Source organism: Bipolaris zeicola, assembly GCF_000523435.1.
Source record: "Bipolaris zeicola 26-R-13 unplaced genomic scaffold scaffold_42, whole genome shotgun sequence".
Lineage (NCBI taxonomy): Eukaryota > Fungi > Ascomycota > Dothideomycetes > Pleosporales > Pleosporaceae > Bipolaris > Bipolaris zeicola.
In genome coordinates this window covers 116,308-142,984 of record NW_006912091.1, presented here as the reverse complement: position 1 = coordinate 142,984, position 26,677 = coordinate 116,308, and the positions used below count along the sequence as shown (strand labels likewise).

Genomic DNA, 26,677 nt, shown 5'->3' with positions numbered 1-26,677 from the left:
TTTTGAGCATTGTTGTTCTGGGCTCCAGCTTGAGCCGCGCCCTGTGCCTGAGCTGCGCCCGCAGTAGCCTGTGCCGAACATTGATCTACAAACCATTAGTATAAAAATCATCACCTCAATTCCGCTCTACGCTCCCAACTTACTCTTCTGTGTCGTGCACTGTGCTACTGAAACAGTTGCATCACCACCATTCGCCAAGTTGGCACAAGCGTTGAACTGCTGGTCGCAAGATCGCTGTAGTGCAGCCGCGGCATTCACAAATGTATCGCCTCCGACGCTAAATGGACGGTTGGCATTCCCGGAGTTCAGGACGGGAGTAGCCGCTGCACCGCCGATAGCGCCCGTGAAGGTTTGCAAGTTGTTCTGACGTGGGGAGATGGCCAGCGCGTTGGTCAGCGCGGCGACGTTGAAGGCAACGACAGCGTTTGTGAACTTCATTTTCAGAGTCTTTTTTTTGTCGAATTCCTTTGTAAGGCCGTAAGGAAGGTATTCGTCTAGTAAAAAAACAAGCGTATTTGTAATTGACAGTAAACGTAGTATTGAGTCGTAGAAACAAAAATGTGCGACTAGCGCTACGATAACGAAGTCGAAATAAGGAAGGAAGGAAGAAGTACGAAATAAACAAGTGAAGACCCGCACACTCTTGATGATGATATTTCAAAAAAAAAAAGTCAAGACATGAGATTCTCTACACATACTTATATGTACGTACTCGTCATCATCTCCCCCCTCATCCCGCTGACGACCGCAGCCGCCACCCTCTCTCTCTCACCTTCTGCAAACAGAAATGTGTAAAGGTAGGCACCATTTCGGCTTTACCAGCCAACATGTCACAGAAGCGACGAAAAAAGGTAAGGCACGGGCGTTTAGCACAAAGGGGGTGCGCACGCCTCAGGCACGCTGAAACCCAACATGTAGTGGAGTCGACACACCAAACGCCTCATTACTTTTTTTTTAACCGAACTATGCCGTCTAAAACACCTGTACCAGTAGTAAGGAAAAGTTGTAGTAAGCCCGGTGTAGACGTTTTTGTATGTATGTATGTGTGTGTGTGTGTGTGTGTGTGTGTGTACAGGGCTGTTCGGTTTCAAAAAATGGGGGGTACTCGGACATTAAGGGAGGACGGGGGTGTCCTGACTTGTCATGTGTAGTGTGTACCCGCCGACCCGTGTTTCGGTTCATTTTGTGAGGCATAACAATCGCAGCCCGCCCATTTATTACGTATGTACTCTGTACAAGCGAGTTTGTATGCCATGCGGTTCAAACATGATACAACAAGTGTCGTTCGAGAAGGGGAGGTGTTTTCCTTTACGTCGGTTGTGGTTTGCGCATCATACTTTGTGGCCGTCAGGTTTCTTGCTCCGTTGTTGCCTTAGCGCTTACAGGGCGGCATGAGTTTGCAGCGGCGCTGGTCTCACAGAGACCTTTCTCTTTTTCTGAATTCATATGTATGACCGTTGCCTGTCTAGGCTTGCTACTTGCTCTGTGTCGGCTTTGGCAAGTGCAATGACGCCGACGGGCTCGTTGGGACTAACGTCGCCTATACGCACCGGCAAGTCACGTAGCAGGGCTGCGCGTTGCAGGCCGTGGAGCGTAGTTCCTCCTGTTGGTGTCGGAACATATGGATTCAGAATTGTTAGAGAAGAGGCGTAGCCAATGATGTCTGGGGCGATGGTGATGTATTTGAGGACAAGGCCAGTGTACGCCGCCACTAATAGGATACACGAGCATACCATGAGCGCTGTGAACCACTTCCAATTTGTCTTGTACATTGGCTTTGTCTTTGTGACTGTGGATGCTTCCGACACCACAAATTCCGCGTCAGAGGCAGGCGTTGCGCCTCTGAGCATTCCCGTTTCTACTACAGAATCGGGTAAATTGCCGGCCAGAGAGGGGGTTCCGTATGTCGACTGCCAGTAAGTGTTGTATCCGATTGTCAGTCGATCTCCAAAGAGCTGTGGCGACAGCTCATACAGGTTCACGTTGTTGTACAGTACGCCAATGAATTGCGAAGGGTCTCTCATCCATCTTTCCATGTTGGTGGAGCCTCGAGCTACTCTGCTTGCCATGTTATAGTTATCCAGCGAAGTCATTTGGGAGAGTTGAATGACGGCGAATTGATTGCGCATGGTTGTATCGAAGCCTATTGGGTAATCATCGTCCAGTAATGGAATTTTCCTCATTTTCTGTACAGCACATGCCCGCCCGGTGCATTGTACTTGCGCCTCGAAATTCTCAAATGTCAGATTGCACGCGGCTACTGAGAAGAAATAGGGATCTTCGTTGGCTAGCGATAGGCTACGGATGGGACAAGGATAACCGCTGCACTTTGAGGTGTTGCATCGTGTTTGGTTTTGGCACACTGGCGTCTTAGGATCGGTATAAGAAAGTTGCCATGTGTATTGGTTCACGAAGTCTGTCTGATTGTCGTTGGTGCCTTTGTTGCTCGAACAGGTTATATCCCATTGACGGGCTTTGATATTAAAAGTGCTGACTCCATCCGTAGGTAGACCGACAACCGGAATGCCTATAAGAGAAGCGTATGTGATGTTGTTGCCGGTCGGGTTCCAGATGGTTTTCCATTCATCCGAGGTGCTGTTCTCAATATGCCGGTATAGAGGAAGTTTAACGTTTCCCCTAGAGAATTTCTTGTTAGTCTATTCGGATATAGAGTGGTATGTAACATATTCAGTTACCAAAACTACTTACCACAAGTCCACGGGCGTGTTCTTAACCTTGGAACTACTGAGTAGAGCTGCAAGGCAAATGGCGGTGAAGCCACTCCGACCGCTATTGACGGAGCTAGCGCCAGTTAATATGCTTTTCATTACTGACATCGGGCTCAAATAGCGAATTTGAAGAGTAGAATAGATTTCGCCGCTTTCTTGGTCGAGCAGACGCAGTGCTGATTGACCTCCGACTGGTGAGAGAAGCCAGATTAGAATTGATGCTATTCCGATAATGGACCACGAACGGAGAGAGATTTGTCGCTCAAGTGCAGAGAAAACGGATTGACAGCCGATCAGCTGCTCAAGACGACCGAGGGTTGTCCCTCGTTGCGCCAGCCAGAGACCAAAATAGCGAAAGAACCTTCCCATCAAGGCTGCGAAGAGAAGGGGAAAGATGGTGGGCGATATGAGTAATGTCTCTTTCAGATTGGATCCATAGTCCGAGGTCTCTGTCCCGTCCAGCCTGGCAGCTATGAGGGCAAGAGCTATGCCAAATCAACGTGTAATCGAAGAAACCAAACAACGTAGAACCTACCAATAAACATGATAGGCGTGGACGCTAGAATAAGGTCAAAAAACATGGCGGTTCCACGCGACGGCGTAATCTGTGCCAGTTTCTGCGACTGCAAAGGCCACTGCTCTGATATTGATTCACTAGACCATGTTGCACCTTTGACATCTTTGGCGCGATCTCCTAGTCCACGGTGCACTGAACCCGTCGCTGAAGGGTTGTTAATATATGAGCCGGAGTCGTACTGCATTCTCGTGTCAAGGTCGTCACTGATTGATATCCGCGAGCCGTCGGTACGGCCAACTGGTTCGTAAGCCATTTTTTTGCCAGTGTAACTAGGCAAGGTCGACGACGTGAAGCTCCAAAAGATGGCAGGGGAGGAGGAACAAGAAGTACAGGAGGAAAGTATCCACTACAAGTACCTCGCAAGACAAAAATTACTCAAGGTATACATGTCTAAGGCGTCCAGTCTTGCATGCTATTCTGGCCCCATTCCGTAACGTCGCGCAAGGCGAGACCCGCATTTTGCACTACGCCACGTACTCAAGCACCAGTATGCGGAAGATTAGCGGGAGGATTGCAGCGTTTACTTGGCAGCGCGGCAAAGCTTGCAATTACTAGTATTGATTGGCATCAAAAAAGTTGCACATGCTGCAGCTGTGCAGGCTGCCACGGGCTGTGAAGTATTAAGAGTGGGGATCAGTGTGGTTTGCCTGGCGTTTTTGCCGCCCGGGTAGTATTAGCGTGTGGCCTAGAAATAGGTCCAACCAGGATGTGAAGTCTGATCAAATGAAACGAGCAGCGCCTGCAAATTGTTATCCAGCCTCGATTCGAGCACCAGCCTCTGCAGCTCAATTGACTGCATAGCGCGCCATGTTGCGAGCTGCTTACCCTCGATATCCCCGCACGTGTCTCCCTAGGCCAGCATGCGGATTACAGCAGTACTGTGGGCGGCGAAGGCCCGCACAGCGACTCCCATTCCACGGCGGATGCAGTGGGATCAGGTCAGAAAACTGTTGGGTCTCTCGGATAAGCAATGGCCCATATTCCTGGTATGCATATCCTCTGACCTGGGACGCCTTGCCATGGCTCCATGCATCACGTGCCGTCGAGGTTCAAGACTAACCAGCCTCCAGCGCGTCTCCCTAGCAGTCTGCCAAGACCATGCAGGCGCCAAACTGAGCGACATCAGTCCGCCCCAAAAAGAAGAAATGATGGGCAGAATAAGGTCTGCAATTCACGAAGAAGGACTTCCACCACTCGACGATGAAGCAATCGAATGGCGGATATCCAAATGCCTACCCGAACTCCGAGTAAAGAAGCGAGGTAAGCTCAGCCACAGCCCTACAACACAGCTCCCCCCAACGCTTATCCTAACTCTTGTCTAGATATAGAACACTGCCACAGCTGGGAGGCGACCACCGAGACAAGATTCCCGCGCCAGCTTCTCCGTGAGGCGGTGCTCGCGCATATCGACAAGATACCCACCAAGAACTTGTGTTACTGGACGCAAATCCCCCAGGACGTGCGTCAAGATGTTGTGGAAGAAGCTAACCGTAGACTAGCTGAGAAGGGAATGCCAGTCGTGGATGAAGCAGCGCTTTTGTATCGATTACGAAAGTATATGAATCATTGGATTAAGAGCGGATGTAAGTTTCATCCTTGATCGACCGCTAGAAATTTTATGGACCGAAAAAAACTAACCAAATCACAGTGGTGCGAGATACGAAAGAAAGCAAACAACGTAATGTCAAGACCGGGTAGTCAACAAGCTATCATAACGCCCATACACGAAAGTCGCGCTCTTTGCCTCCAACTTCTTCACGCCCATCAACTCCCTTCACCCTTTACTCCCATGCACTCACTGCCACCAATCCCAACCTACCCACCGACCACCCAACATCCCAGCTGCACCACGCAAACATTCCATGCGATGTAATCTGACCGGCCCTTTTTCTTTATCTACACACTACTCTTGGTAAAGCCATGCGCATACCGCACCTCATCGCACACAATGTAGAAAGCGGGTGGAAGCAATGCGATGGCACGTGGATGGTGCAAGGGTAATAAATGGGGGGGGGGGGGGGGAAGCTGTGGCGAGTTGGAGGCATGTACCATGGATGGACTGTTAAGTTTTTGGGTGTGGATGGGTATGCGAGCGAGCGATATGAATGCGATCCCTACTAGCACATGTCGATATCGAATTGGTTGGGAAAGTAATGCAAATGAGGGAATAGATTTCGGGGTATGAAAAGGGTTGGTTGGTTGGTTAGTTACTACATGGAATTTGCCTTGAGCATCTGTGTGCGAGTAGGGATTGGTCATTGCAGAAACAACAGTAGTAGACGTGAGTTTGCATGCTGGTAAATACACTAGTACATAGCACGCGTTCGCCTCAACTTGGACAGACGTCACACATCATTCGCAATCAAAACATGTCAACCACAGCACTAAAAGTAAACAAAAAACTCAATGCAAAAGCCCACTTAAACTTTGTATTAAAATTAGGACACATGCTGCACATGTCTCATTACATTAACATTCATGGTAAATCATTCCCTAGGTCCAAAAGAAAAAAAAAGCTTTTACAACTTTTTACTTGGTAGTAGAGAAGACATAGGCAGCCTCAAGAGTATAAGGAGCGCTATCGGGACCAAAGATTTGGTACTTCTCGCGCTGCCACTCGGGCTGGTTGATGGCATCGATCCAGTCCTGGACTTCCATGACGACGCAGCCGTACTTGGGGACAAAACGGCTGCCGCCCTCGGCGCCTTGGGTAGACTTGATGGGAAGAGTACCTGAAGTCTTGTTAGTATGCAAAGAAATATGATGGAGAAGGATACGTGGACTTACCATCTTGACCGGGGCAGCTGTACATCTGGAAAGCGGGTTGGTCGGAGTAGATGTCGAGCTTGATGCCGGACCACTCGCTAGCCAACGAAGCAACGGGGCCAGAATTGCGCCAGTCGAGAGCCTCGGCGGGGCTGCGGTTGACGAGGTAGCAGTTGTCGTAACCGGTGCAGTTGAAACCGCAGTTACCGAGAAGCTCGGGAGCGGTTTGGTTGGCGCCAATCTGCTTGGGAGCAGACCAGAAGTCGTTGACAGAGTACTTCTCGTTGGGCAGAATGGTGCCGTCGGGAATGAGGATGTTGTCAACACCAACACGCTGGCCAGAGTAAGGGATATGGAAAGTGTGGTTGAAAATGGTCGAATCCTCAGGGTTGGCGAAACCGTCCAAGTTCCAGTAGGTCTATGTTTATCTTTTGTTAGCAGTCATTCGAAAACAAGATTTAATAAATTCAACTTACGTGAGAGGTCAGCATAATGGGGGTCTTCTTGGTGGTAGCAATGGCGACAATCTTGAAGCGCCAAGTGTGTGGGGTCACGGTGTAGGTAACGTAGCTGATGACCTCACCGGGGAAGCCCTCCTTGCCATCGGGATCGACAATGGAAAAAGTAATAGAGTCCTTGGTATGGGCGACAACAGTAAAGTTGCGCCAGTCCCATCCATCCTTTCCACCGTGCAGGGTGTCTGCGCCATTGTTCTCGTTTGGCGTAATGTGGTAGTCCTGGCCGTCAATGGTGAAGGTCGAGTTCTTGATGCGGTTGGCGTAACGGCCGGGTACACCGCCAAGATGGGGGTGGACGGGGCCCTCGTAGGCGGTGGCATTGTCGAAGCCGAGGACAATGTCAAGCTCTTCACCGTTCTTGCCCGGGATGAACAAGTTGGTAATGGAGGCGCCATAGGGAATGAAGAGAGCGCGAATGCCCTCGGACGAGATCTCGTACTTGCCATCCTTGTCAGGGCCCGAAGTCCAAGACGAGTTGGCCGAGGGTGCGGTGCTGTACTGCGCAAGGGCAGTTGCAGCAAAGAGGGGAAGAGTCGACAAGAACCGCATCGTGACTAGTCAAACTCGAGCGAGTTGAGAAGTGGAGTTGATGTGATGTGGTGTGGGGACGGAGACAATCTCCAGGACGGAGGCGTGTACATGTTTATATAGTAGTAACGGGGTCGACTACTACTGGCGCGATTTGGGCGGTCACGAGCTTGAAATTAGGATTCTCTCCCGCTCACTCACTTCCCCGGCCTCTAGGCAAAAGCACCAACGGGATTGTACTGGGTTAGGGCGGGCCACTGCTCAAGGATACTTACTGGTAGTGCTATTAGCGAACGTGCGTTTCCCCGCAGGAAAAATGTCCGTGGCAGGCCTCCAGGAACCCGACCACCTATGACGAGATGAGGTTGCACAGCGTTGCAATTTCTTGACACGACGCTGCCCAGTCTCATTGAGCCCAGAAATCGCCTCTTGACGACGGTGTTTGTCCTCAATTGCAGCATGTTTGCGCGGTATCCCCAAGGGCGCGTCGTGTGTAGGTCGATTGCTGTGCTGCAAGCCGCGGGCGTCATAGCTCCAACAACCGCTTCTGTATAATCTCTCATGACAAGGATCAGCAAGCACAAAAGGCACCGGCAAAAGTCACCATTGGTGGACAGTCGCGGAAAAACTTAGACGCGTGCATCTTGACAGGAAGCGGAACATGGGGAGAGCTGGGTTAATCTTGTGGGGAATTGTTGGGGCCCCAGGCCTTGCCGCACCCCATGTCGTTGAGCTTACTACCCGGCTACCCAGAAGCTTGACCACGCCACTACAGTTAGTACCCAACGGCGGGATGGCATACTACAAACAGGAATAATGCCGCAATACCACCACCACCACCTCTTGCACCCAAGCATACACATCTTCATCTTGTAGCATCCGAGCCAGACTGAGATGATTTGATTTGGTATTGTTGTAACACTCGCTAAATATACAAGTTCAGCCCCGGATTCTCCCTGTAGTAGTAGTAGTCGTTTTCAAAAGTGGAATTAGCCACGCCGCCTACCACAGGCAGTGACAGTACATGAACAATAACCTCCTTGATGTACATCTATCTGTAGTCGTGCACTAGTCTCATCTGCGGGACCGCCTACCCGGAAACAAATCGCTTCATACATGTCGGCCCTTCCACATAGTACACTTCCAGCTCCCCGGTGACGGTCAAGCGCCCTACATTGGTCGGCTCCATGCGTACGGGTCAGGACACTGGGGCTCCACGGGCGCGGGGCTGCTGTATGCACCCTCCATCATGCTTAACTGATCGTCGATCCAGTTGCCTGCAGGACATGGGTACATCTGCCGAGTATGCGACTGAGGCCTTTCATAAAACGGCAGTGCAACCTCTACAGACACATGGTATCCCCTCAACGGATACATCATACTCGGTTGGAGCGTCGTATATGGGTGCGGGTATCCACTAGCCGCCGCTTCTTCATCGTGGCCCCACACTGTGTTCTGCCAGTACACTACGTACTGTCTCGTATCTTCCACGCCGGCAGCCTGCTCATCGATATGACTAATGACAGAGTCGATACATCCCTGCGTGTTCCGTGCATCGATTTCAGAGACGGCGTTCACCGCACTCAATAGCGTATCGAAACTGGATCGGTTGGGTAGCCGATGTGAGTGATACAGTCCACAGTCTTGAGAGACCTCTTGATAATCTTCGTGCAGATTAGCAGAACGCGCAACGGTTTCAGGCTGTTCCTCATCGACGGGCGTCATGTGAGGCGTTGCTCGAGACTCGTCTTTTTCCATCGCCGCCGGGGTTGTCCTTGCATGACCAGACACTTTCATCCCTTCCGTACAGCTCGGATGCTCGTCCCAGCTCACATTTGGCTTTCCGTGCTTCGCCCAACAACCTGTAGTCGTCTCCAAATCATTGAGCACGTTTCCCCAATGATGTTTCTTGACCTTTGATCTAGTGCCGAAACCTCTACCGCATAGGCCATGAATGAATGGTTTCGATCCGCTCTCAGCTTGTGCACGCTTTGCTTTGGAAGTGCTCTCGGACTGGCGCTTAGCGACTGGTTGACCCGTATCTGCGGTTGAAAAGCAGACCTGGTCAGCCGTGTCAGAGCTCGCTCGGTCTATTGCCTCTTGCACAGCTTGTTCTTCAAAAGCTTCGCGGCGACGCTTGTGCGAAGGCGGCGGCATATCGTGGACGGTCTGGGCAACATCGACTGTCACTGGAACACCGAGAGCAGGAATTGTAGTTGTCTCGGATGACGCTCTCTCCAGAGACCCTGCTCGGGGCGTATGGCTTTGGTGGGGACGAGCAGGAATGTCAAAGCAAGGGACCGGTGGAGGTTTTGTATGGTTGACCTCCAGTTTGGGTGCGATGGGAGGCCAATTCCGGTCATGGCCAGAACTGATCGACTGGTAGATCTGTCTGTTCTCGAACCATGTCATTGGCGGTAGGCGAATCTGGGGTTGATAAACCGGTTGTAAGAAGTTAGGAGTAGGTGAGGGCATGGGTTGATCGGGCTCAAACTCAAAATCGCCTGTTTGCCATTTCGCTTCGGGGTGGTACAGTACCTTCATGAGATCTTGCTTGAGATCGTTGTGGTGGCCCAGTGTCTGGTTGATGGTGATGAGGGTAGCTTTTTTGGATTCCTTCCCAGCTCGAAATGCACCGAGAACATCCCAAATCATGATGACTTCAGGCGAGTCTTCTCCAAATCGGGACTACAAAAATTAGCCAAGTTTACAGTCAGAAAGGTGGCGAGGTTAATGGAGGTCTGCTTATAGCAACGACTTACTCTGACATTAGCTAGGAATATGCTGACAAGTTGTCTGATAGCTGGTGATTGATACGGAGTGTGAGATTGGCCTCGCACGTCGCTATTCGGAATTCGATGCTCTGAAGTTTGCTGGCTCGGTGGTTGAGGTGCAGAGCGATAAGCTTCGCGCTCTGTCGAGGTCTCCATGTTGGCCTGACTAGGTACTGCAGCTACGCACCGATGGTCGTAACGCGCTGGTGGAGTTGTTTTCAATCCGACTTTTGTTTTTGTGGGTTGATGAGACTAGCTTTATGGCTGAGGCTCAGTATCTGAAGCGGTAAGTCCGGAAGTGGAAGGTGCGTTAAGGTGAAGTGAAGGTGAATTACATGTGAATCCCCATGCACACCGCTTTCCACAACAGAGTGGCGGTGACTCTATTCGATATTGAGTTTGTAGGCGGATACTTGCAGATGAAGTAGATTGTCTGTACAGTGTGTGTGTGACACGATTGGCCCCACTGGATGACAAAAGGCAGTCACGACGAGTGAGAGGAAGGCGCTATATCTGATGCCCGGTTCCCAAAGAGGAAAGGGGTCTTGGGGCAAACGGCTGCAGTACTCAAATTTTCATATCGTAGCGTCATTGGTAGCTTGATCGGAGTGAATTTGACATGAAAGAGACTGTTATTTTGTTGCATTGTAGTATCTGGGCGGAAGACTTGTAATCAACCTTGAGAGGCGATCAATCGACCCCTGTAGACTGTCCGGCGAGTATTCCCAGCATCATAAACAACCTCTACAATGCTTTTCCTGTACTGCCAGCCGCTGTCCGTTCTATCAAACATGAGAAAATCGGCAGGCTGTCCAGGCTGTAGAGTCAGATCTGTAGCTTCACATCCAATTGCAGTCTTTGCACGGGTAGAAACGGTTTCCTGCATACATGGAAATGATCAGTGGCAAGTTATAGGTAGATCACCAGGCTACTTACATATAACAACTCAGCATCTTTCTTTGTTCCAGCCTGATAGACTCCAACTCCAATCGCCGCGATAGCCTGAAGAAGCGATCAGTGTTGAGTATATACATTCATACGATACCATGCTCTTACCAAAGGATCGCAGTTACCATAGGGAGTGAAGGCGTTTCCCACGTTGTTAATAGCAATGGCAGCGTTGAAGCCATGCTCATTGATGAGCTCTATGATGGGCAACGTCCCACGTATGTTCTCCGGAGTCCGCATCATGAACAGGTCGGAAGTTGGAAGGCCAACAAAAGAGATGGGCAATTTGTCTACTTCTTGTCTCAGATGTGTCCACTCGTCGTTGCGGAACCTTGTCAACCTGGTACAATGTCCCAGCGCTATCTTTTTGCTGCTGTCCTTCTTATCCCATTTGAGCTCTCTGATGATATCCAAGACAGTCCAAACGAGAGGCTGTTTTTCTTCCTCGAGGAAGTAGTCGAGGTGGAGGTCTAGGTGTTTGTTATGTTCAAGGGCCAGTTGAGTGATCCATCGCACGTTTTCTATAGATTTACGCTCACTGTCCTCCACATACGGCGTGCTGCCAAGCACGTCTACTTTGTCATAGGAGGCAGCAGTGGTCATCAGTTTTCTTACTTGTGCACCTTCGTCTTGACCGGAAAACAATGGCAGCTGAGCGAATGCGCATAACTGCACCTCACACCGATCTTGGAAAAGCTCTTTCAGCTTCAGACCCGCGTGCAGACACTTCAATTCCACAACACCGTCGACTTCTACAAATGCCCGCATGGCGGTAACGCCGTGCTGGATGCTCTCCTCAATGAGCCGCGTGCCCCTCCTGAGCAGATCATCTTCGACGAACCGAGACTTGGCTTGACCGGTAATGCTCATGGCCTCATTGAAGTCGCCACTCTCAATCTGCAGGTCGCTGAACTTGGGGTCTTGGAGGAGAAAGCATTTGTCGAGATGGATGTGGGCATGGCACAGCGATGGCGCGAGCAGGCGGTTTTGTCCGTCCAGAGTGTTTTCGCTCTCCTCATGCGACGAAGCATCATTATGAGCATCTACGGAGGCTATCCTGCCGTCTTGGATAGCAATATCCCAGAGAGATGATGGTGGCTTATTTGGTATGCGAACGTTGATGATCTTGTTCAGTGGGCTGCCCGCTTTCTGTGTGTGCATCTTTACTGCCTGCTCACCCAAGGGGTATCCGAACAGGTGGGCTGGGTTCGGTAGATTTTAGACCGATGAGATGTAGAAAGCCAATACGATGACGTCCAGACGGACCCAGAGCATTCTTCTCACGGCTTCACCACGCAGACGTATGGGTCGCCAAGCACAATGCACGGGCAGTGAATGAAGACGACGTCTCGTGGCAGCGAAGCAGATTATGCGAGGCCCAGCTGCAGACGTCTTGTAAACAATTGTATTCGGGCTGAACAAGGCTGAAAAGGAACAAATGCACAAGGTCGGGGGCGCCTCTCTGGCTGGGCGGGGGGGAATGGTTGCCCCGCATGTCCATAGGGGGAGCTAATGGTGGTATCCGTGCAGCATGTGTTAACGTCCCCAAACCAACCTTGACGCGTCTCCAAAGACGTGACCATCCCTATCACCCTTCCATCTCCACTGACGCGCCCGCATCGCCAATTTTGCTGCCGTCCATTTTTTGCATCCTCTTTTCAACATGCAGCCGAACTACCAGGCACGGGGATATAATTATCCGCAACAGCACAATGCGGCCACGCCCTCACGCCGGCCAGGTAAGTCCCAGAGTGCCCACCACCGCTGCCACACGACGTCCCCATTGCACCCGCCGCCTGTCCCTGCCCTTGCGCCCCGAAGCCCTACAAGACGATGATTAGCAGGAACGACCTCGCTCACTTGTTTCGCAACCCAGGCCCCATTGTCCACCCCCAGCACCCGCCCCAGCAGCCCCAGTACAACACCAGCGCCAGCATGCAGGCTTCGCAGCGCGCCGAAGCAGAGCGCCGCGAGAAGATGCGCCGAATCGCAAAGAACCCGACCGACAAGAACATCCCCGAGGGCGTCGAGGACGTGTGCATCGGCGACGGCGTCGCCCGGTACAAAGAATTGCGCCAAGTCGAGCGCACACTCGACGCGACCATGATGCGCAAGAAGCTCGATGTCATGGATTCGAAGCACCACTCGCGAGCGTCGCGCTATGGAACCATGCGCATATGGATATCCAACACGGCCGAAAACCAGCCTTGGCAGAGCAGCGGCATCGACGCCGATGCTTTTGACTTTGAGAGCGAGAACAACGCTACGTACCGTGTCAAGATTCAGGGACGCCTGCTTGACGAGCAGGGCGACGACGGTCTAGAGGATGACGAGGACGAAGACAAGGATGCCGATGCCATGTACGTCAAGCCGAGCTTGTGACTCCAGCTCTGCGTGCGCCTTTTGCGCCTCTGAAGCGGCGCGCAAAAAACATTCACACGGATTGGGACTAACAAGCGACTAGGGATGAAGACGGCGCCCAGGCCGAGCGCAAGCCAGCCGCGAAACCCAAGCTCTTCTCGCACTACTTCACATCCATCAACATCGACTTTGACCGCGCCAAGAGTTTACAGCCCGACAACTTTACGCAGATCGAGTGGAAGCGACCCGAGAATCCGACGGCTAAGGAAGCCAATTTCAGCGAGCTCGAGTTTGAGCGCAAGGGTGACGAGAACATCAACATCACAATCAACCTCCAGCGGTACCAAAATCCCGAGGTCTTCCGCCTCAGCAAACCGCTAGCCGAATTGCTCGATACCGATGAGGAGGACCGTGCGGGTGTGCTGATGGGCATCTGGGAGTACGCAAGGTCGCAGCACCTCCAGCAAGAAGACGACGAGCGCAAGTTCGCCTGCGACGCTAGATTGAAAGCGCTCTTCGGCGGCCAGGACCACTTCTTCTTCCCCAACCTACCCCAGCTCATCAAGCCACACCTCACGACCCTCCCGCCCATCCAGCTGCAATACACGATCCGCGTCGACAAGGACTACATTTCCCCACCGGCCGACTCGGGTAAGCCGGCATCCCAACCGAGCGTATACGACGTCCAAGTCGCCCTGGAAGACCCCATGCAACCTCTCTTCCAAGACATCCTCCGCCGGCCTGATAGCATCCAGACGCTCCAAGAAATCCAAAAAATCGACGAGCAGCTCGTGCTCCTCATGGGTGCCATTGGCCAGTCTAAAGCTAAACACGCCTTCTTCACCAGCATGTCCAAAGACCCCGTTGCTTTCTTCAAGCGCTGGCTCTCGAGCCAGAAGCGCGATCTCGAGGTTCTGCTGGGAGAAGCTACGCGTGGTGGTGGCGAGGATGCCTCTGGCGAGGAGTGGAAACGTGGTGGTGCGGATGGGGTTTGGGGCAGTGATGTTGCAAAGGAGAGTGTGGCCTTGTGGCTTGCTAGATCGAGTATCAAGCCCAGGTGAAATTGATATTCATGAGCGGGGTGCTTTTGTCGTTGTTCGCCATTGTGTTGGTATTGATATTGGCATGGGTTCTGTATTTCCACAATTTTACTACTGGGGTGAGTTTTTTTATCAAGAAGGTAAAGTACGCCGAGACCAGGGGGAAAAATTAGGCCGATGAAGAAGAAGAAGATGATGAAAAGATGGCGTTTTTATTACACTCGATACCCGAAATATCCACCTTTTCTTCTACCAATCTCTTCTTCTTCTTGTCTAATTTATAACATGGTTGTGATGATTTGTTTATTTACATTGTCACGACTGTCAATTCAACAGATGGACATGAGAAGAGAGAAGAGAAGAAGAACAAGGGGTAAAAAACAACCATGGGTATTTGCAAAGTTATGTAATCCAGACTTCCCCTCAATCTCCTAGTCCTTCCTTCCCTTCTCCTCCCTATTGTTCTTCTTTCCACAGCCATACCTTCTGTACTTCCATACCCTCTTCATTCCGTACATGTGCCGCATTCCTCACCACTTTCGGAGAAAGAGCCATCGTATTGTCGGATCTCTCTTCTCCCCAAGTCCAACAAGGTAGAAAAACAAAACAGATAAAATAGACAAACTTCCCCAGACATGAGCGCGTACATCGTGTGCCTTCCGTAGCGTAATTAACTTCTTTTACGCTCATATGCGTCCAGCGAAACCATAGAAAAGGAAGAAAAAAAATTACATGAGCGGCGGGTATGGTGGTAGTGGTAGTGATGGTAATGTTGGGTTTGTCGTAGGTACCAAGTAGTCCTCCAGTTAAGACTGATCTGACCTCTTAACATTTCAGTTCCATCGCCAATCACAAACCACCATCACCTCCTCATCTATGTCTGCCGCTTCTTTCGTCTCAAAAATCGCGGGGTTGGAGGAATAGCATATAGCTTCTTCAGGCCATTGCCCGCTTTGTTTCCTCCCATTTTCCTTCTCTTCCTCTCCATCTCAAACTTCCGTATGAATGTAAAGAGAAAAACAGGTAGGGAAGGAAAACAGCATTTTGGCAGATTAGTATAAGCCTACAACGCCCAGATATCGCACACCTTTTATTCCTCTCCAGCCTCCGGGAAAAAAGGTGGATGGGTCAGGTGGGAAATATGCAAAATGTTGATGCAATAAAAAGTCAAGAGAGGAGGAGGGGGCCACGTATATAAAAGGGCCCAAGGCGTCGCAAAAGGTCGTTTGGTGAGAGAGAATGAGCATAACAAAAAGTTCATGCCCCAGGGAAGACGCCAATGCTGCGCCCGCCAAATAAAACATCGACGTGAATCGAAAGAGATGATGATGACGCAAGGGGACTCGTTCAATGGTTGAGGAAACAGAGTGAGAGAGCCGATAGTGTGTGATGCGTGCAAAATAAACAAAGAGTGGTGTTGTTCAGGTATTGCTGATGATGACTCGCGCACCTTCTTTACCCAGAACACCCCTCTCTTTGGCCTTGGGACTCCTGTCCCGGCCCTTCTTGCGACTGAGGAATCCGAGCATGCCGGATGGTTTCTCAGTTTGGGCGTTCTGTACAAGCGCGGAGCTCTGGTTAGCCATCTCGGTCCATGAACCAGTCTCATTGAGAACTACCTGTACACCTCCGCCCATGCTTGTGCTGCGTTGAGAGCCTCGCTGGCGGCTGTTCATAGGGCGGGAGAACGAGGGGGTAGGGACTTCGGAGCCATCGTGAGGGAAGTAGTCAACGTGCTCACCACGTTGCGATGTGGGTGAGCTGTTGTTGGCAGTGTGCTGCAGTACACTGGTGGGCAGAGGCGGACTGCCGTTTGGTGATTGTGTCGATCGTGCGGTAGTAGTGGAACGGGTGGGGTGGAGGTCGGTATCTTGAGACTTGGAATTGGCATAGTGACGTCCAGAGGAGTCGCCATGAGATGGCGCAGAGGTGGGGTTGTGGTCGGGTTGGCTGTGGTTGCTGGTTCGTGAGCCAGCGCCAGAGTCTTGAGGGTCAGCGACTGCTACAGCGGCAGGAGTCCGTTGATCGCCAGCTGTAGTGTAGTTGAAAGGCTCAAACAGCGTCTCAATCATCCTGTGCAGCTCGTCGGCGCGTATCTCCTGCTCGGTAGCATCTTCCTTGAGAGCTTCTCTTGGCTTCTGCCGGCGGGCACGGGCCTCAAGCGGCGCTTCCTCAAGCAGCAACTCCTCAAGATCGTACGTCGCATCGAAGTTGGTCTTATCGCTCGAAGGTATGAAGATCGGCTCAATCTCCTTGTGCTCGAGCGCATAAAAATCTATAGGCCGGAAGAAAGGGTTGTCAGTGAACGAATCAAATCCAATGGCGCCGATGCGCCTGCTTCGGTCCTTTTCCAACAGGGAGCTGATAGCATGCAAGCACGGCATAGAGACGGGCGGGCTCGTGACGGGATAGGTAGGTTCTCCCTTTGAGATTTTGGCGGCGAGAGAGTCGTGGCTGCTGGCTTCAAATGGCCGCTTGTTGTATATGCACTCGTAGAAGAGCACGCCCAGCGACCACCAGTCGACTTCGCACGAGTAGCCTTTGCCTTCGTATACTTCGGGGGCGAGATAGGCGAGTGTGCCCGATTTGCTCGTCAGCGGCTTGTGTGGTACAAAATCAGAGGCAACGTTCTGCACATGTCAGCAAAGATGAATGGTGAGGCGCATTGCAGCCGAGCTTACGAAATCTGCCAGATGGACATGTCCCTCGGAGTCTAACAGCACATTGTCTGGCTTGATGTCTCTGTGCACAATACCCTGCTGGTGTATGTAGCGCACCGCGCAACCAAGCTCTGCTATCCAAAAGCGGACAGCCTCTTCTGTAAACGTCTTTCGCGAAATGTGGAAGCGCAGATCGCCACCGTTCATTAGGTCCACGACAATGTATCTATCCTTGTCAGCCTGGGTCGGTGGAGGCAGGAGCGATGGCATTGGCCATACAGGTATTCAATGTCCTGGAAGCTGTAGCGTAGATTGCAAAGGAATGGATGGTTGAGATGCTCAAGCATGCGGCGCTCTCGGATGATGTTGCGGACGCTCTCCGATCGTACGACTGTAACACGAGGTCAGCATGGCTGGATAGCAGCTAGCGTGTGACGGCATGTACACACCTTCATCTTTGCGTATGTACTTGAGCGCAAATGTGAGCCCTGTATCTTTGCGCTCAACGATGCGCACCTTACCGAATGCGCCCTTGCCCACGACGCGCAGCAGGCGGAAGTGGTTGAGGTTCACTGTAGGAGATGTCAGTCGGGACTTGGAGGAGCCGTGTATGTGTGCCTGTGCCTGTGCAAGTGCTTGTGCGAGAGCGAGTTTCGCGTGCTTCAGATGGATATTCCCCGCGGTCGTTTCTTGTTTGTTTGTTTGTTTCTTCTTTTTTTCTTTGCTCGTCTTTTGCGTTCCCATGGTTCCGCACAGCTCTCTTTGCTCTCTCTCTCTCTCTCGCACACTCTCTGGCGCAGCACATTGTGGAATGGAGGTGATTACGCACCTTGGTCGGTGAAGACGACGGGCTTGCCGTTGTTCTGACCCATGAGGGGCTACAATGGCAGAGGAGCAGGCGGACAGGCAGATGCAGTGGATGTCTAGAGATGCATCAGGCGGTTGGAAGGGTAGTCCGGGCTGACTGGGGCGGCGTGGCAGTGGGGTGGGAGGGAGACTAGGCGGGGGTAGGAGTGAGGGATGCAGTCGGCAGGCACGGGGGGGAGTAGTGCAAGCTTGGAAGGTCCGCGGGCGAGGGCTCAGTTGAGATTATTAAGGCACAAGCAACAGCAAGCGGCGGTCGAAGGGCGAGTCGCAGCGATAATGAACAAGAAGTTGAAAGGAGGCCCGACGGGTTTGCAGGCGCACGTTTCGCAGGTCGTGGCCCAAGCAAGATTAGTGTCGGCAGGACTAGGGCGAGAGCACAGGCATGGGTTGCACGTTTTGAGTCGCATCCTTGCCCGCAGAAAGGGCAAGCGCGGCTGCTGCTCCCCTAGTCATGGCCAGCCACAGCAGAGCGAACCCACACTACTTACTCTACTACCCTACCTACCACACCCACGCTTCTATATAGTACATGTTACCATCTAGGCCTGGTCGTGACAACAACGACTATGCAGCAGTAGCAACGACATTATAACTGGGGACACTGCGTCATGGCGGTGTAGTATAGTAAAACGTACATACATATGCCATCTCCTACTTAAGTACATGTCCCGCCCGCTGCACCCAACGTCGGGGGAGAAACACTGGTGGATCCACTGCCCGGGTCGTGCCAAGCCAGTGAATACAAACACCCCCTGGCACGTCACGGGACTGGCTCCCAAGCATCACCCCTTTGCATCCACGACAACGGCAGACACGACGTGCTGCCTTCCCGTCTGATCTGCATGCGCTTATGGACCTACTCGTTCTATTGCGACACATGTCACACATCACTCTCGGTACAGTAGTATAGCATCCACGTATGCACACATGCATATCCCACGCCTCTTCACTCCCACTCCCACTCCCACTCCCCCGACACGACACGACACGACACGCCACGACACGCCACGCCACACTATCCATTGGCAGGCAGCCCATCCAGTTGCCTACTCTAGAGTACACCTAGCTCTGCCCTACCGACGTGCAAACTCCGGTGCTGGCCCCCATAGGCCTGCCCACCTGTAACGAGCGGCAAGTCTCGCCGATATTGTCCCCTCTCCTAACTCGGTCGCTTTGACGATCCACCCACGGCAAGGTGGAGCAACGCCCGATTGGGTCTCTGTGAAAGCTTCCAAACTTGTTCCATCCGCCTTCTGCAGCCAGCAACCGTATCCAGGTGCTAAGCACTCTCCCACTCCCACCCTACCGAACCGTCAGCTCACCACCCGTCACGGCGTCTCCGTAAGCTCTTGGCTACCTACGGCTGCATCGGAACATTGTGCACCAGATAGCCTCCATGGCGCCCCTTTGTCCCGCCCGCCTAGCCATGTCGTCTCTCTCGACAACAGCCAGAGAGGCGCACACAAGAAAAACGTGTCTTGTCAAGCTTCCCACGATCCAGAACATGTTGGCTTGGCTCGCCTTGCCTTCCGGCGCCTTCTCCGCAAGGACCTGCGCTAGCTTGTGGCCCTGGCCCTCTGAGCCCACGTCCGCACTGTCGTCTTTCTTCCACCACTGCTACCGCCATAAAGTACCAGCTGCAAAAGTCGCCACCGCCCTATGTACACACTACGCACTTCCGTACGACTGCCAAAACCTTGCCCCCAACTCTTTCGGTTCCACATATCCACTCCGAACCATATTACCTGCCTTTTGTCTTGCCCCTTCCGGCTAATCAAGCGTAATCGCAGGTGGCACCACAGCTCTCCACGCAGCCTGCCGCAAGCCCTGACCAGAGACACCTTGTGCAGCCCGTTCGTTTTGCGCTTTGTTCCTGCCACACGTCCCATTTGCGCCCCGCCCAACCAAACTCTAGTCGGCCATCTGACACCTTCTAGAAGACTTCCCCCTTTCACCTTGCTTGGTTACACTACACACATACATACGTGTCTACCTGTAGACATCAGTATGACCTGATGTGTGCAGTCACGTGCATAAGCTCATTCCCTCTTCTGTCCGCCCTGCGTGCCCCGTCTCGTATTGCCGACTTTAAAAATCCTAAAGATCGGCCCTAACAGCACTTTATCTTCTGAAAAAAGTCTAACCATCTGTCGTGGCCCACGATTCGTTTCACTAGAACCACCACTCCAACGCCCCCTATACTCAGTTGCGCCACAGCCTGTGCGTTTATAAACCAACTCTTTTGCCAGTAATCAGCCACCCACCAAGCACATGCCCGTTTCCAGCTCTTCGCGGTTGAGTCCGCTGCCACAAGCCACACATTGTAAACATTCTCACAGTGCCGTGATGCCTGGTCGCCGTGGTTCGCTTCGACCCGGTCGTCTGGTTTTTAACCTCGCTACTACATGTAAGCGTCCGCTGGCTCAAACGAGCTCTCCGCGTGGCTGGCCCCAGCTAAGGTTTCCATCAAAACCCCCTTTGTAATATGCATCACTTGATATCTCATTCCCCAGTCTGCAACAGCGCGACGTTGGTAATCCTTGGCCGTCAGCTACACCCTTGATTGGCTTTGACTCTTGCTTCACATGCAGCTTGCAGATATACAGCCTTGCTTTGATATTATACAACGTCTGACTGCCTAACATGTGACGGCGCATCAATGGCCCACCATACGCCATTAACGCCTCTATCTGCATCCTGAGACCTTCTCTCCCAACCCAGACGCCCGTCGCTAACACCCCGGGTCTAGTCCCCACCCTGCAGTCCACAAGCTACGTAGCGTCGTCGGAACGATACACCCACCAAAGCTTTAATCCATACGCGAGGGCCTAGCCCTCAAGGCCCGGATGCCCCAGATCAAAGAGTAGCGGCTTCGTCGGAAGAGACCCTTTGCGCGGATATACACAACACACGTTCTCCTTCAGCCCGTCCCTGGTGGCTGCAACAGCTGAAACGGAAGCTAGCAGCCGATATCATCGGTAGTCAAGCACAGCAAGTAAGATGCCCTCATCCCCGCTTGGCAAAGCGACGATCCACGTGAGACCTTGACCCCAATACGGATTCCACCGCATATTCCCGCCCTTTTTCCCTCATGCACGTAAGCTTAGGGTCGGATTATCCCAGCACGACACGAGTTCCGCGCAACACACAGCAGGATTACAATCCTTGTGTGCCACGAGAAAGCAACTTATTGCACATGCATTGTCCCATTGGAAGATCGGCCCCCACGCTAATCTCTGCCAAATGCTGATAGCGGTGTGAATCTCTGTCGTGTTGGTGTTGTAATGGTATGCCTCGAGTATATGTCATGGCAAGGGGGTTTTATGCGCGGACGATTGCCCGCTTTTGTCAGGAATCACGGACAGGTGTGTAGTTGGGCATCTATCGCATCTTTTTTTTGCAAGGTAAAGCTGCGGATGTACTGGAACGTTGGATGATGTAGCGCTTACATACTCTGTCGATCTCAAAGCGAGGCGAGAGGGGATGTCTTTCCATACGGAATAGTTTGTATAGATGAGAAGGAAGGAGGATAGTCGATCAAACACCAACCATGCTCGGTAGATCGCAATCGTATCCCTTTCTTACTCACACCGCAAAAATAGTAACAGTCGCACTTTTTTCCACAGTCTCGGATTGATTCCTCCTTGTTCTCTGCAAGCGAATTTCAATACAAATGTATCCTGGTCTTGCATTGCATGCATTGCAGTGCTAAGGACTATGCCACCCTTTTCTCTACAGATTCCACCACTCAAGGACCAATACCAACATTCATCGGTGAGAGTTTCAAGCCAGATCAGCAGACCTCATATGCTTTTCTTGCTTTTTCCGGTTGAAAGACGGGGAAGAGTCACCCCAGACAAAGAAAAAGAAAAAAACGCGGTTTTGGTCGCTGTTGTCGGACAGTTCGTAGTCAAGGCATACATGTGTCTTGCGAGCAGCCCTAAGCTCGAAAGAGAGCATTGGATCCGAGATGGTGTTGGCGTACCTTTTTTTTCCTCCGACCCTCGTGTCGAGGGTGCGGATGTCCGACTCAACGGTACCCGCAGCCCATATGAAAAGCTGGGCATTGAGCTGAAGGATTCGGCACGATAGTTCCGTTTGCTGAATTTTCCTTTGCAAGTTTTGGCTTAGCCTACGTTCACGTACGTAACACAACATCGCTCGAGTTTTGAAATGAATGCTGTTCCTTTTTGCACGAAGCGTTCCGTTCCGAGTGTAATACTGTCTTGCCAAACACGGCAGAAAATGAACCTGCACGGTCCGGTCTTTAAATCAATGACTATCAGTGATATAGACATGACCATGTGACTTGCTGCTGAACCATTCCATGGCGTTCAGAGTGCGAATGCAATGGGATGATCTGGGGTTCCTCGGTTCGGCAGGTACGCTAAGCCCCATGCCCGAGCTCTGGAACGTTGGTACACCCCAACGTCACCACTCACAGGACACGATGCACTCGCAAGGAGACGCCAGCTCTTTGCGCCATGAACGGAGCAGACACACGGACACGCGCTGAATTGAACACGAGGGAACAGCCGCTGCCAACACCTACGCCGTCACCCGAACCAGAAGCAGACGATGTGGCACCTCCGATCGATCGCCGCAACCATGAAGAAGCGAAGAACGAAGAGATGTTGCTGAACATAACGAATGACGTTAAGGAGGAGACAAATAGCGCTGTTGGTTCGCGCACGACAAGCAGGAGGCCCAGCATTCATGAAGAGGCTATACAGTCCGACACCAATGAGAAAATCCGACCCATTAAGCGTCCTGGAGATGGGCGGAGAAAGAGCAGTGTATCGGACCACGATAAGATGCTCAAGCTCAGCCCCCGCCAGATTCATGAGCTTACCAGCGAGCCTTCGAGTATCCCTGTGCGAGCAGCGACGCCAATTCCCGAGGACGAGCTCGAGGACGCAACACCACTAGAGAATATGGATGATCAGTGTAACAATAAGTCACGGGGCTCTGTTCTGGACCGGCCTGTAGAACTCAATGGAACAAGGCACGATGGCAGCAAGGAACATGGCTCGCGAGGTCGGGAGCTGACCCAAGAGAAAGAGACACTTGTCATCAAGACCCCTTCTACCGAGTTGCGCAATGGCCGACCAGTACCTTTGTCGCGGTCCATAACCACACCTGCGCTCGTCCGGAAAACTACTTCAAGATCACGGTCGCGAGCACACAACCATACAAAAGAAGGAGAGGAGCGGAGGCAAGGTCGACATGTGCCGCCGCCACTAGACATGCAGCACAAGGAGGCCGTGTCCAAAGGCCACGAACGACACAGAGAGCCGCGCGATGTACGTGACCACGTCTCACCAACCGCAATTGCTCTCCCACTACCTCCAATGTCAATGCCTACCTTCCTCTCGCTTGAGCTCTCTGCGACCCGTCCCTCTCCGTTGTACATTTATAGACCTGCTACCACCGAGTTTCCTTATGAATCTTCCGAGATCAAATATGAGCGCTTGCTCAATTTCTTGAAGATACCCTTGAAGATTGAAACCATCCTAGGTTTTGGCGCCTTTGCTTGCTTAGATGCTTGGATGCATGTCTTGACCATCCTCCCGCTACGCTTCCTTCTTGCCATTGCCATCTTGATCAAGTGGTGGGGCTCAGTTATCGTCAAAGAATTCCGTGATCTCTGGGCTTTCGTTTACAACGGCCTACCTCGTCTATGGCAACGAAGAAAGCATGTCGATGGGCCTACACCTCTTGCTACTCCAGCTGAAGAAGAGCCTCCATCCATGTCGCGGAGGCCGTCTGCTACCTCGACAGCCAGACAGGATCCTCGGGCGTCAACGAGCTTCCAGTTTCCAGACCTGAAAGAACTCAAAGAGCTCAAAGCGCGGCGACCTCGAAACTCACGATTCCGTCATCGCCGCACAAAGTCAACACCATCTACGCTTCAACCAAGTCACAAGGCTGATATCCTCAAAGGTTTACTGGTCATTGCAAGTTGTTTTGTTTTGATGCGATTCGATGCGAGCCGGATGTATCATGGCATTCGGGGACAGTCTGCCATCAAGCTTTATGTCATTTACAACGTTCTCGAGGTCTGTGACCGCTTGTTGTCTGCAATGGGCCAGGACGTCCTCGAATGCCTTTTTTCCCGCGAAACTCTTGATCGGAATCCAGATGGCAGAAGTAAAGTGCTTCGTCCACTTGGCATGTTCTCACTTGCCCTTGTGTACACCGTGGCGCATGCTACAGCTCTCTTCTATCAGGTTATCACACTGAACGTAGCTGTGAACTCGTATTCGAACGCTCTACTCACACTGCTCATGTCGAATCAGTTTGTTGAGATTAAGAGCACAGTGTTCAAAAAGTTTGAGAAGGAGAACCTTTTTCAGATTACCTGCGCAGACATTGTCGAACGCTTCCAGCTGTGGCTCATGCTTCTGATTATTGCCATGCGGAATGTAGTCGAAGTCGGTGGTCTCAGTATTCAGAGCAGCGAAACATCATGGACGGCCATGTTCACAGGCTCTGCTAACGCATCGGCTGGAACGGCGTTCAAGGCATCAAACATCATCCCTATGAGCTTTACCATCTTCCCCAAGTATATTGCTCAGGTGCTCAACCCATTTTTGCTGGTGCTGGGCAGTGAGATGTTTGTAGACTGGCTGAAGCATGCGTACATTACAAAGTTCAACCAGTACAAGCCGGAGGTGTACAGCAAGTTCTTTGATGTACTCGCAAAGGACTACTATTCAAATGTAAGACCTTTGCTCTACTGTTCCCTTTTGACATGACGATTGACTAACAGAACCCAGGCATTCGCCGACGCAGACCTAACCCGCCGACTCGGTCTCCCCGTGATACCTCTCTCCTGCCTCTTCGTGCGCGCCGCAATCCAAACCTACCACATGTTCATCGCACTGCACATGCCACCACCCCTTCACGCAACAACCACATCCCTCACCTCGGAAGACGCCACATCTTCCTCACCCGCCACCACAGCTGCCCTCGCGCATATCGACCAGGTCTTCCGCCGTGCCCTTGGCCGCTCATCCTTTGGCGCAGGCCTCGCCTCAAAACCCTGGTACCACCCCCTTTCCTACACACTCGACGACCTCATCGCCGCCTCAACCATGCTTATCGTCTTCCTCGTCATCTACCTCTTTTTCCTCGCCTTCAAGCTCCTTCTCGGCATGATTCTGCTGTCTGTTAGCCGCAACCGATACCGCGGGATGCAGGAGCGCGAGAAGATGAGTGTGGAGACGGGCGGGAAACGTATAGGGGGTTGGGGTGTCGTTGATGTGGATGAGGAGAAGAGGAAGGTGATTTATGAGGATGATGCGGAGGGCTTGAGACGGTTGAGGGAGAGGGATGAGAAGGGGAGGAAGAAGGAGGCGGAGGAGAAGGAGAGGGGGACGGGGTTTGGGCATGTTAGTCGGTATGCTATGGTTGCTAAGAGGATTTGGTGATTAGGAACTTTTTTTTTTCTCATGGGTAGAACAGAGAGGGGAGAGGGTTGGCAATGGTGAGTGGTCAGTTTGGATGCCGGGACGATGATTTTCTCTTTTTTGTTAGCAGACGAAATATAGAATGTTTCTCCTCATCATGATTATTTTTTTGGTTTCTATATCTTGACTATACTTCTACACATACTCTACCAGTGCACAAGACCTTACCACTGACCCTCGTACAGACACTTATGATCCAGTCTAACAAGTATACCATGGGGAACTTGAGTAGTTACCATACATCTCCCTGTTACAATTCCACAAGTTCAAGTTTTTTCTAACAGTCTTTTTTTTAAATATGTTATAGCCTCATGCCCTATAGAACGTGCCGTAGTGTACGTAAAGGGTACTCGTTGGATCCACTAGAGTATGTAGACCTCGTCGGTACTGCACTACACACACACACACACACACACACACACAGACACACGGATTAAATAAGGAAAAACGTCCAACGTTCGCGCGGAGTGGTAAGACTTGTTACCACCCTGAGCATTTCCTGGATAAACTGCGTATTTCGAACGTCTTGTGTTAAGGATAGGTGATGATGATGATGATGATGCAGGGATAATTTTTTTTTACAAAAGTCTTATACGGTGATTTTTCTTGATATTTTCTCGCTACTACTACTTGTGTATGTGGGGGGGGGGGGCTTCTCACGCCCAATTTGTTAAAAAATCTAAGGGGGGAGACGCGGCTACCCCTTCTCACACAACAGTAGAACACACATTTCCCCCGAAAAAAAAACAATATGGAGCTAAATCGCTTTACACGTTTTATGCACTTTTTTTTTCTTTCTTAGGCAGGTTTACACAAAACGCCATTATCTACGAATCAATAATTACGAATAAAACATATTGGTGACGAAGCATATGTTGCTTGTTCATAGCCCTAGTTTTTGAGAGTAAGGCGCGTGATTATACTTGCTGCTTTATTTGTTCATTTTTTTCGGATCAGTACTACGTTGGTTATATGTTGTACGAGAGAAGAAGAAAAAAAAGCCTGTCAGCTCTTCATGATGAACAAGATGCTTATCAGATATATTGTACTTCTTTTTTTCCTGAAAGATTTTTTTTTTAAAAACAACGATTCTAGTACGCTTCAGACTGAGTGTGTGTGCGGATGTGCACTTTCCCCATTGCTGAGAAATGGATTGTAAGGGATTTGACGGTTGATTGCGAAAGAGGATGTACGGCAATTGAAGTCATGGGGTACTTGTGGTATTTGCGATGTGGGGCTTTTTTTTGGCTTGGTTTGGGTGGAATGAGTGGGTGTGATTGTAATTTGTGAGAGGAGAGGGCGTGATCGGTATTGTTTGTGATGCGGGTGTCTTGTTTGGGCATATGGGGTGCGTGTGATGGTATTTACAATGCAGGATTGCTGTTTAGGCGGAAAGGAGTAGGTGTAACGGTGTTTACGATACGAGTGGTTTGTTTT

The 26,677-nt window shown here is 51.4% G+C and overlaps 12 protein-coding genes across 12 annotated transcripts; 4 read left to right on the top strand and 8 right to left on the bottom strand.

The window, feature by feature from the left end:
- Positions 1-126: 126 nt before the first annotated feature.
- COCCADRAFT_91439 (uncharacterized protein) lies at positions 127-438 on the bottom strand (the record flags this gene model as incomplete). Its single annotated transcript, XM_007712356.1, has 1 exon — positions 127-438. The coding sequence occupies one exon, from the start codon at positions 436-438 to the stop codon at positions 127-129; it is 312 nt and encodes a 103-aa protein (XP_007710546.1).
- Positions 439-1,442: 1,004 nt separating this feature from the next.
- On the bottom strand, positions 1,443-3,559 carry COCCADRAFT_91580 (uncharacterized protein; the record flags this gene model as incomplete). The annotated part of the gene is made up of 3 exons (XM_007712355.1): positions 1,443-2,637; positions 2,710-3,214; positions 3,265-3,559. 3 exons carry the CDS (start codon positions 3,557-3,559, stop codon positions 1,443-1,445), a joined length of 1,995 nt encoding a protein of 664 aa, XP_007710545.1.
- A 607-nt stretch (positions 3,560-4,166) lies between these two features.
- COCCADRAFT_91532 (uncharacterized protein) lies at positions 4,167-5,004 on the top strand (the record flags this gene model as incomplete). Its single annotated transcript, XM_007712354.1, has 4 exons — positions 4,167-4,292; positions 4,377-4,566; positions 4,629-4,889; positions 4,955-5,004. 4 exons carry the CDS (start codon positions 4,167-4,169, stop codon positions 5,002-5,004), a joined length of 627 nt encoding a protein of 208 aa, XP_007710544.1.
- An 831-nt stretch (positions 5,005-5,835) lies between these two features.
- Positions 5,836-7,139, bottom strand: COCCADRAFT_91505 (uncharacterized protein; the record flags this gene model as incomplete). Its single annotated transcript, XM_007712353.1, has 3 exons — positions 5,836-6,038; positions 6,094-6,490; positions 6,549-7,139. 3 exons carry the CDS (start codon positions 7,137-7,139, stop codon positions 5,836-5,838), a joined length of 1,191 nt encoding a protein of 396 aa, XP_007710543.1.
- Positions 7,140-7,330: 191 nt separating this feature from the next.
- COCCADRAFT_91531 (uncharacterized protein) lies at positions 7,331-7,528 on the bottom strand (the record flags this gene model as incomplete). The annotated part of the gene is made up of 1 exon (XM_007712352.1): positions 7,331-7,528. The coding sequence occupies one exon, from the start codon at positions 7,526-7,528 to the stop codon at positions 7,331-7,333; it is 198 nt and encodes a 65-aa protein (XP_007710542.1).
- A 209-nt stretch (positions 7,529-7,737) lies between these two features.
- On the top strand, positions 7,738-7,935 carry COCCADRAFT_91544 (uncharacterized protein; the record flags this gene model as incomplete). Its single annotated transcript, XM_007712351.1, has 1 exon — positions 7,738-7,935. A coding segment is annotated over one exon (198 nt), but the record flags the coding sequence as incomplete, so codon positions are not given.
- Positions 7,936-8,288: 353 nt separating this feature from the next.
- COCCADRAFT_91451 (uncharacterized protein) lies at positions 8,289-10,048 on the bottom strand (the record flags this gene model as incomplete). The annotated part of the gene is made up of 2 exons (XM_007712350.1): positions 8,289-9,806; positions 9,881-10,048. The coding sequence occupies 2 exons, from the start codon at positions 10,046-10,048 to the stop codon at positions 8,289-8,291; spliced, it is 1,686 nt and encodes a 561-aa protein (XP_007710540.1).
- A 517-nt stretch (positions 10,049-10,565) lies between these two features.
- COCCADRAFT_35291 (uncharacterized protein) lies at positions 10,566-12,001 on the bottom strand (the record flags this gene model as incomplete). The annotated part of the gene is made up of 3 exons (XM_007712349.1): positions 10,566-10,772; positions 10,829-10,894; positions 10,949-12,001. 3 exons carry the CDS (start codon positions 11,999-12,001, stop codon positions 10,566-10,568), a joined length of 1,326 nt encoding a protein of 441 aa, XP_007710539.1.
- Positions 12,002-12,207: 206 nt separating this feature from the next.
- On the bottom strand, positions 12,208-12,423 carry COCCADRAFT_91464 (uncharacterized protein; the record flags this gene model as incomplete). The annotated part of the gene is made up of 1 exon (XM_007712348.1): positions 12,208-12,423. The coding sequence occupies one exon, from the start codon at positions 12,421-12,423 to the stop codon at positions 12,208-12,210; it is 216 nt and encodes a 71-aa protein (XP_007710538.1).
- Positions 12,424-12,673: 250 nt separating this feature from the next.
- On the top strand, positions 12,674-14,262 carry COCCADRAFT_91495 (uncharacterized protein; the record flags this gene model as incomplete). Its single annotated transcript, XM_007712347.1, has 2 exons — positions 12,674-13,200; positions 13,305-14,262. 2 exons carry the CDS (start codon positions 12,674-12,676, stop codon positions 14,260-14,262), a joined length of 1,485 nt encoding a protein of 494 aa, XP_007710537.1.
- A 1,400-nt stretch (positions 14,263-15,662) lies between these two features.
- Positions 15,663-17,773, bottom strand: COCCADRAFT_24836 (uncharacterized protein; the record flags this gene model as incomplete). The annotated part of the gene is made up of 5 exons (XM_007712318.1): positions 15,663-16,871; positions 16,923-17,127; positions 17,181-17,292; positions 17,351-17,473; positions 17,731-17,773. The coding sequence occupies 5 exons, from the start codon at positions 17,771-17,773 to the stop codon at positions 15,663-15,665; spliced, it is 1,692 nt and encodes a 563-aa protein (XP_007710508.1).
- Positions 17,774-22,252: 4,479 nt separating this feature from the next.
- Positions 22,253-25,201, top strand: COCCADRAFT_3580 (uncharacterized protein; the record flags this gene model as incomplete). The annotated part of the gene is made up of 2 exons (XM_007712307.1): positions 22,253-24,490; positions 24,548-25,201. The coding sequence occupies 2 exons, from the start codon at positions 22,253-22,255 to the stop codon at positions 25,199-25,201; spliced, it is 2,892 nt and encodes a 963-aa protein (XP_007710497.1).
- Positions 25,202-26,677: the final 1,476 nt, after the last annotated feature.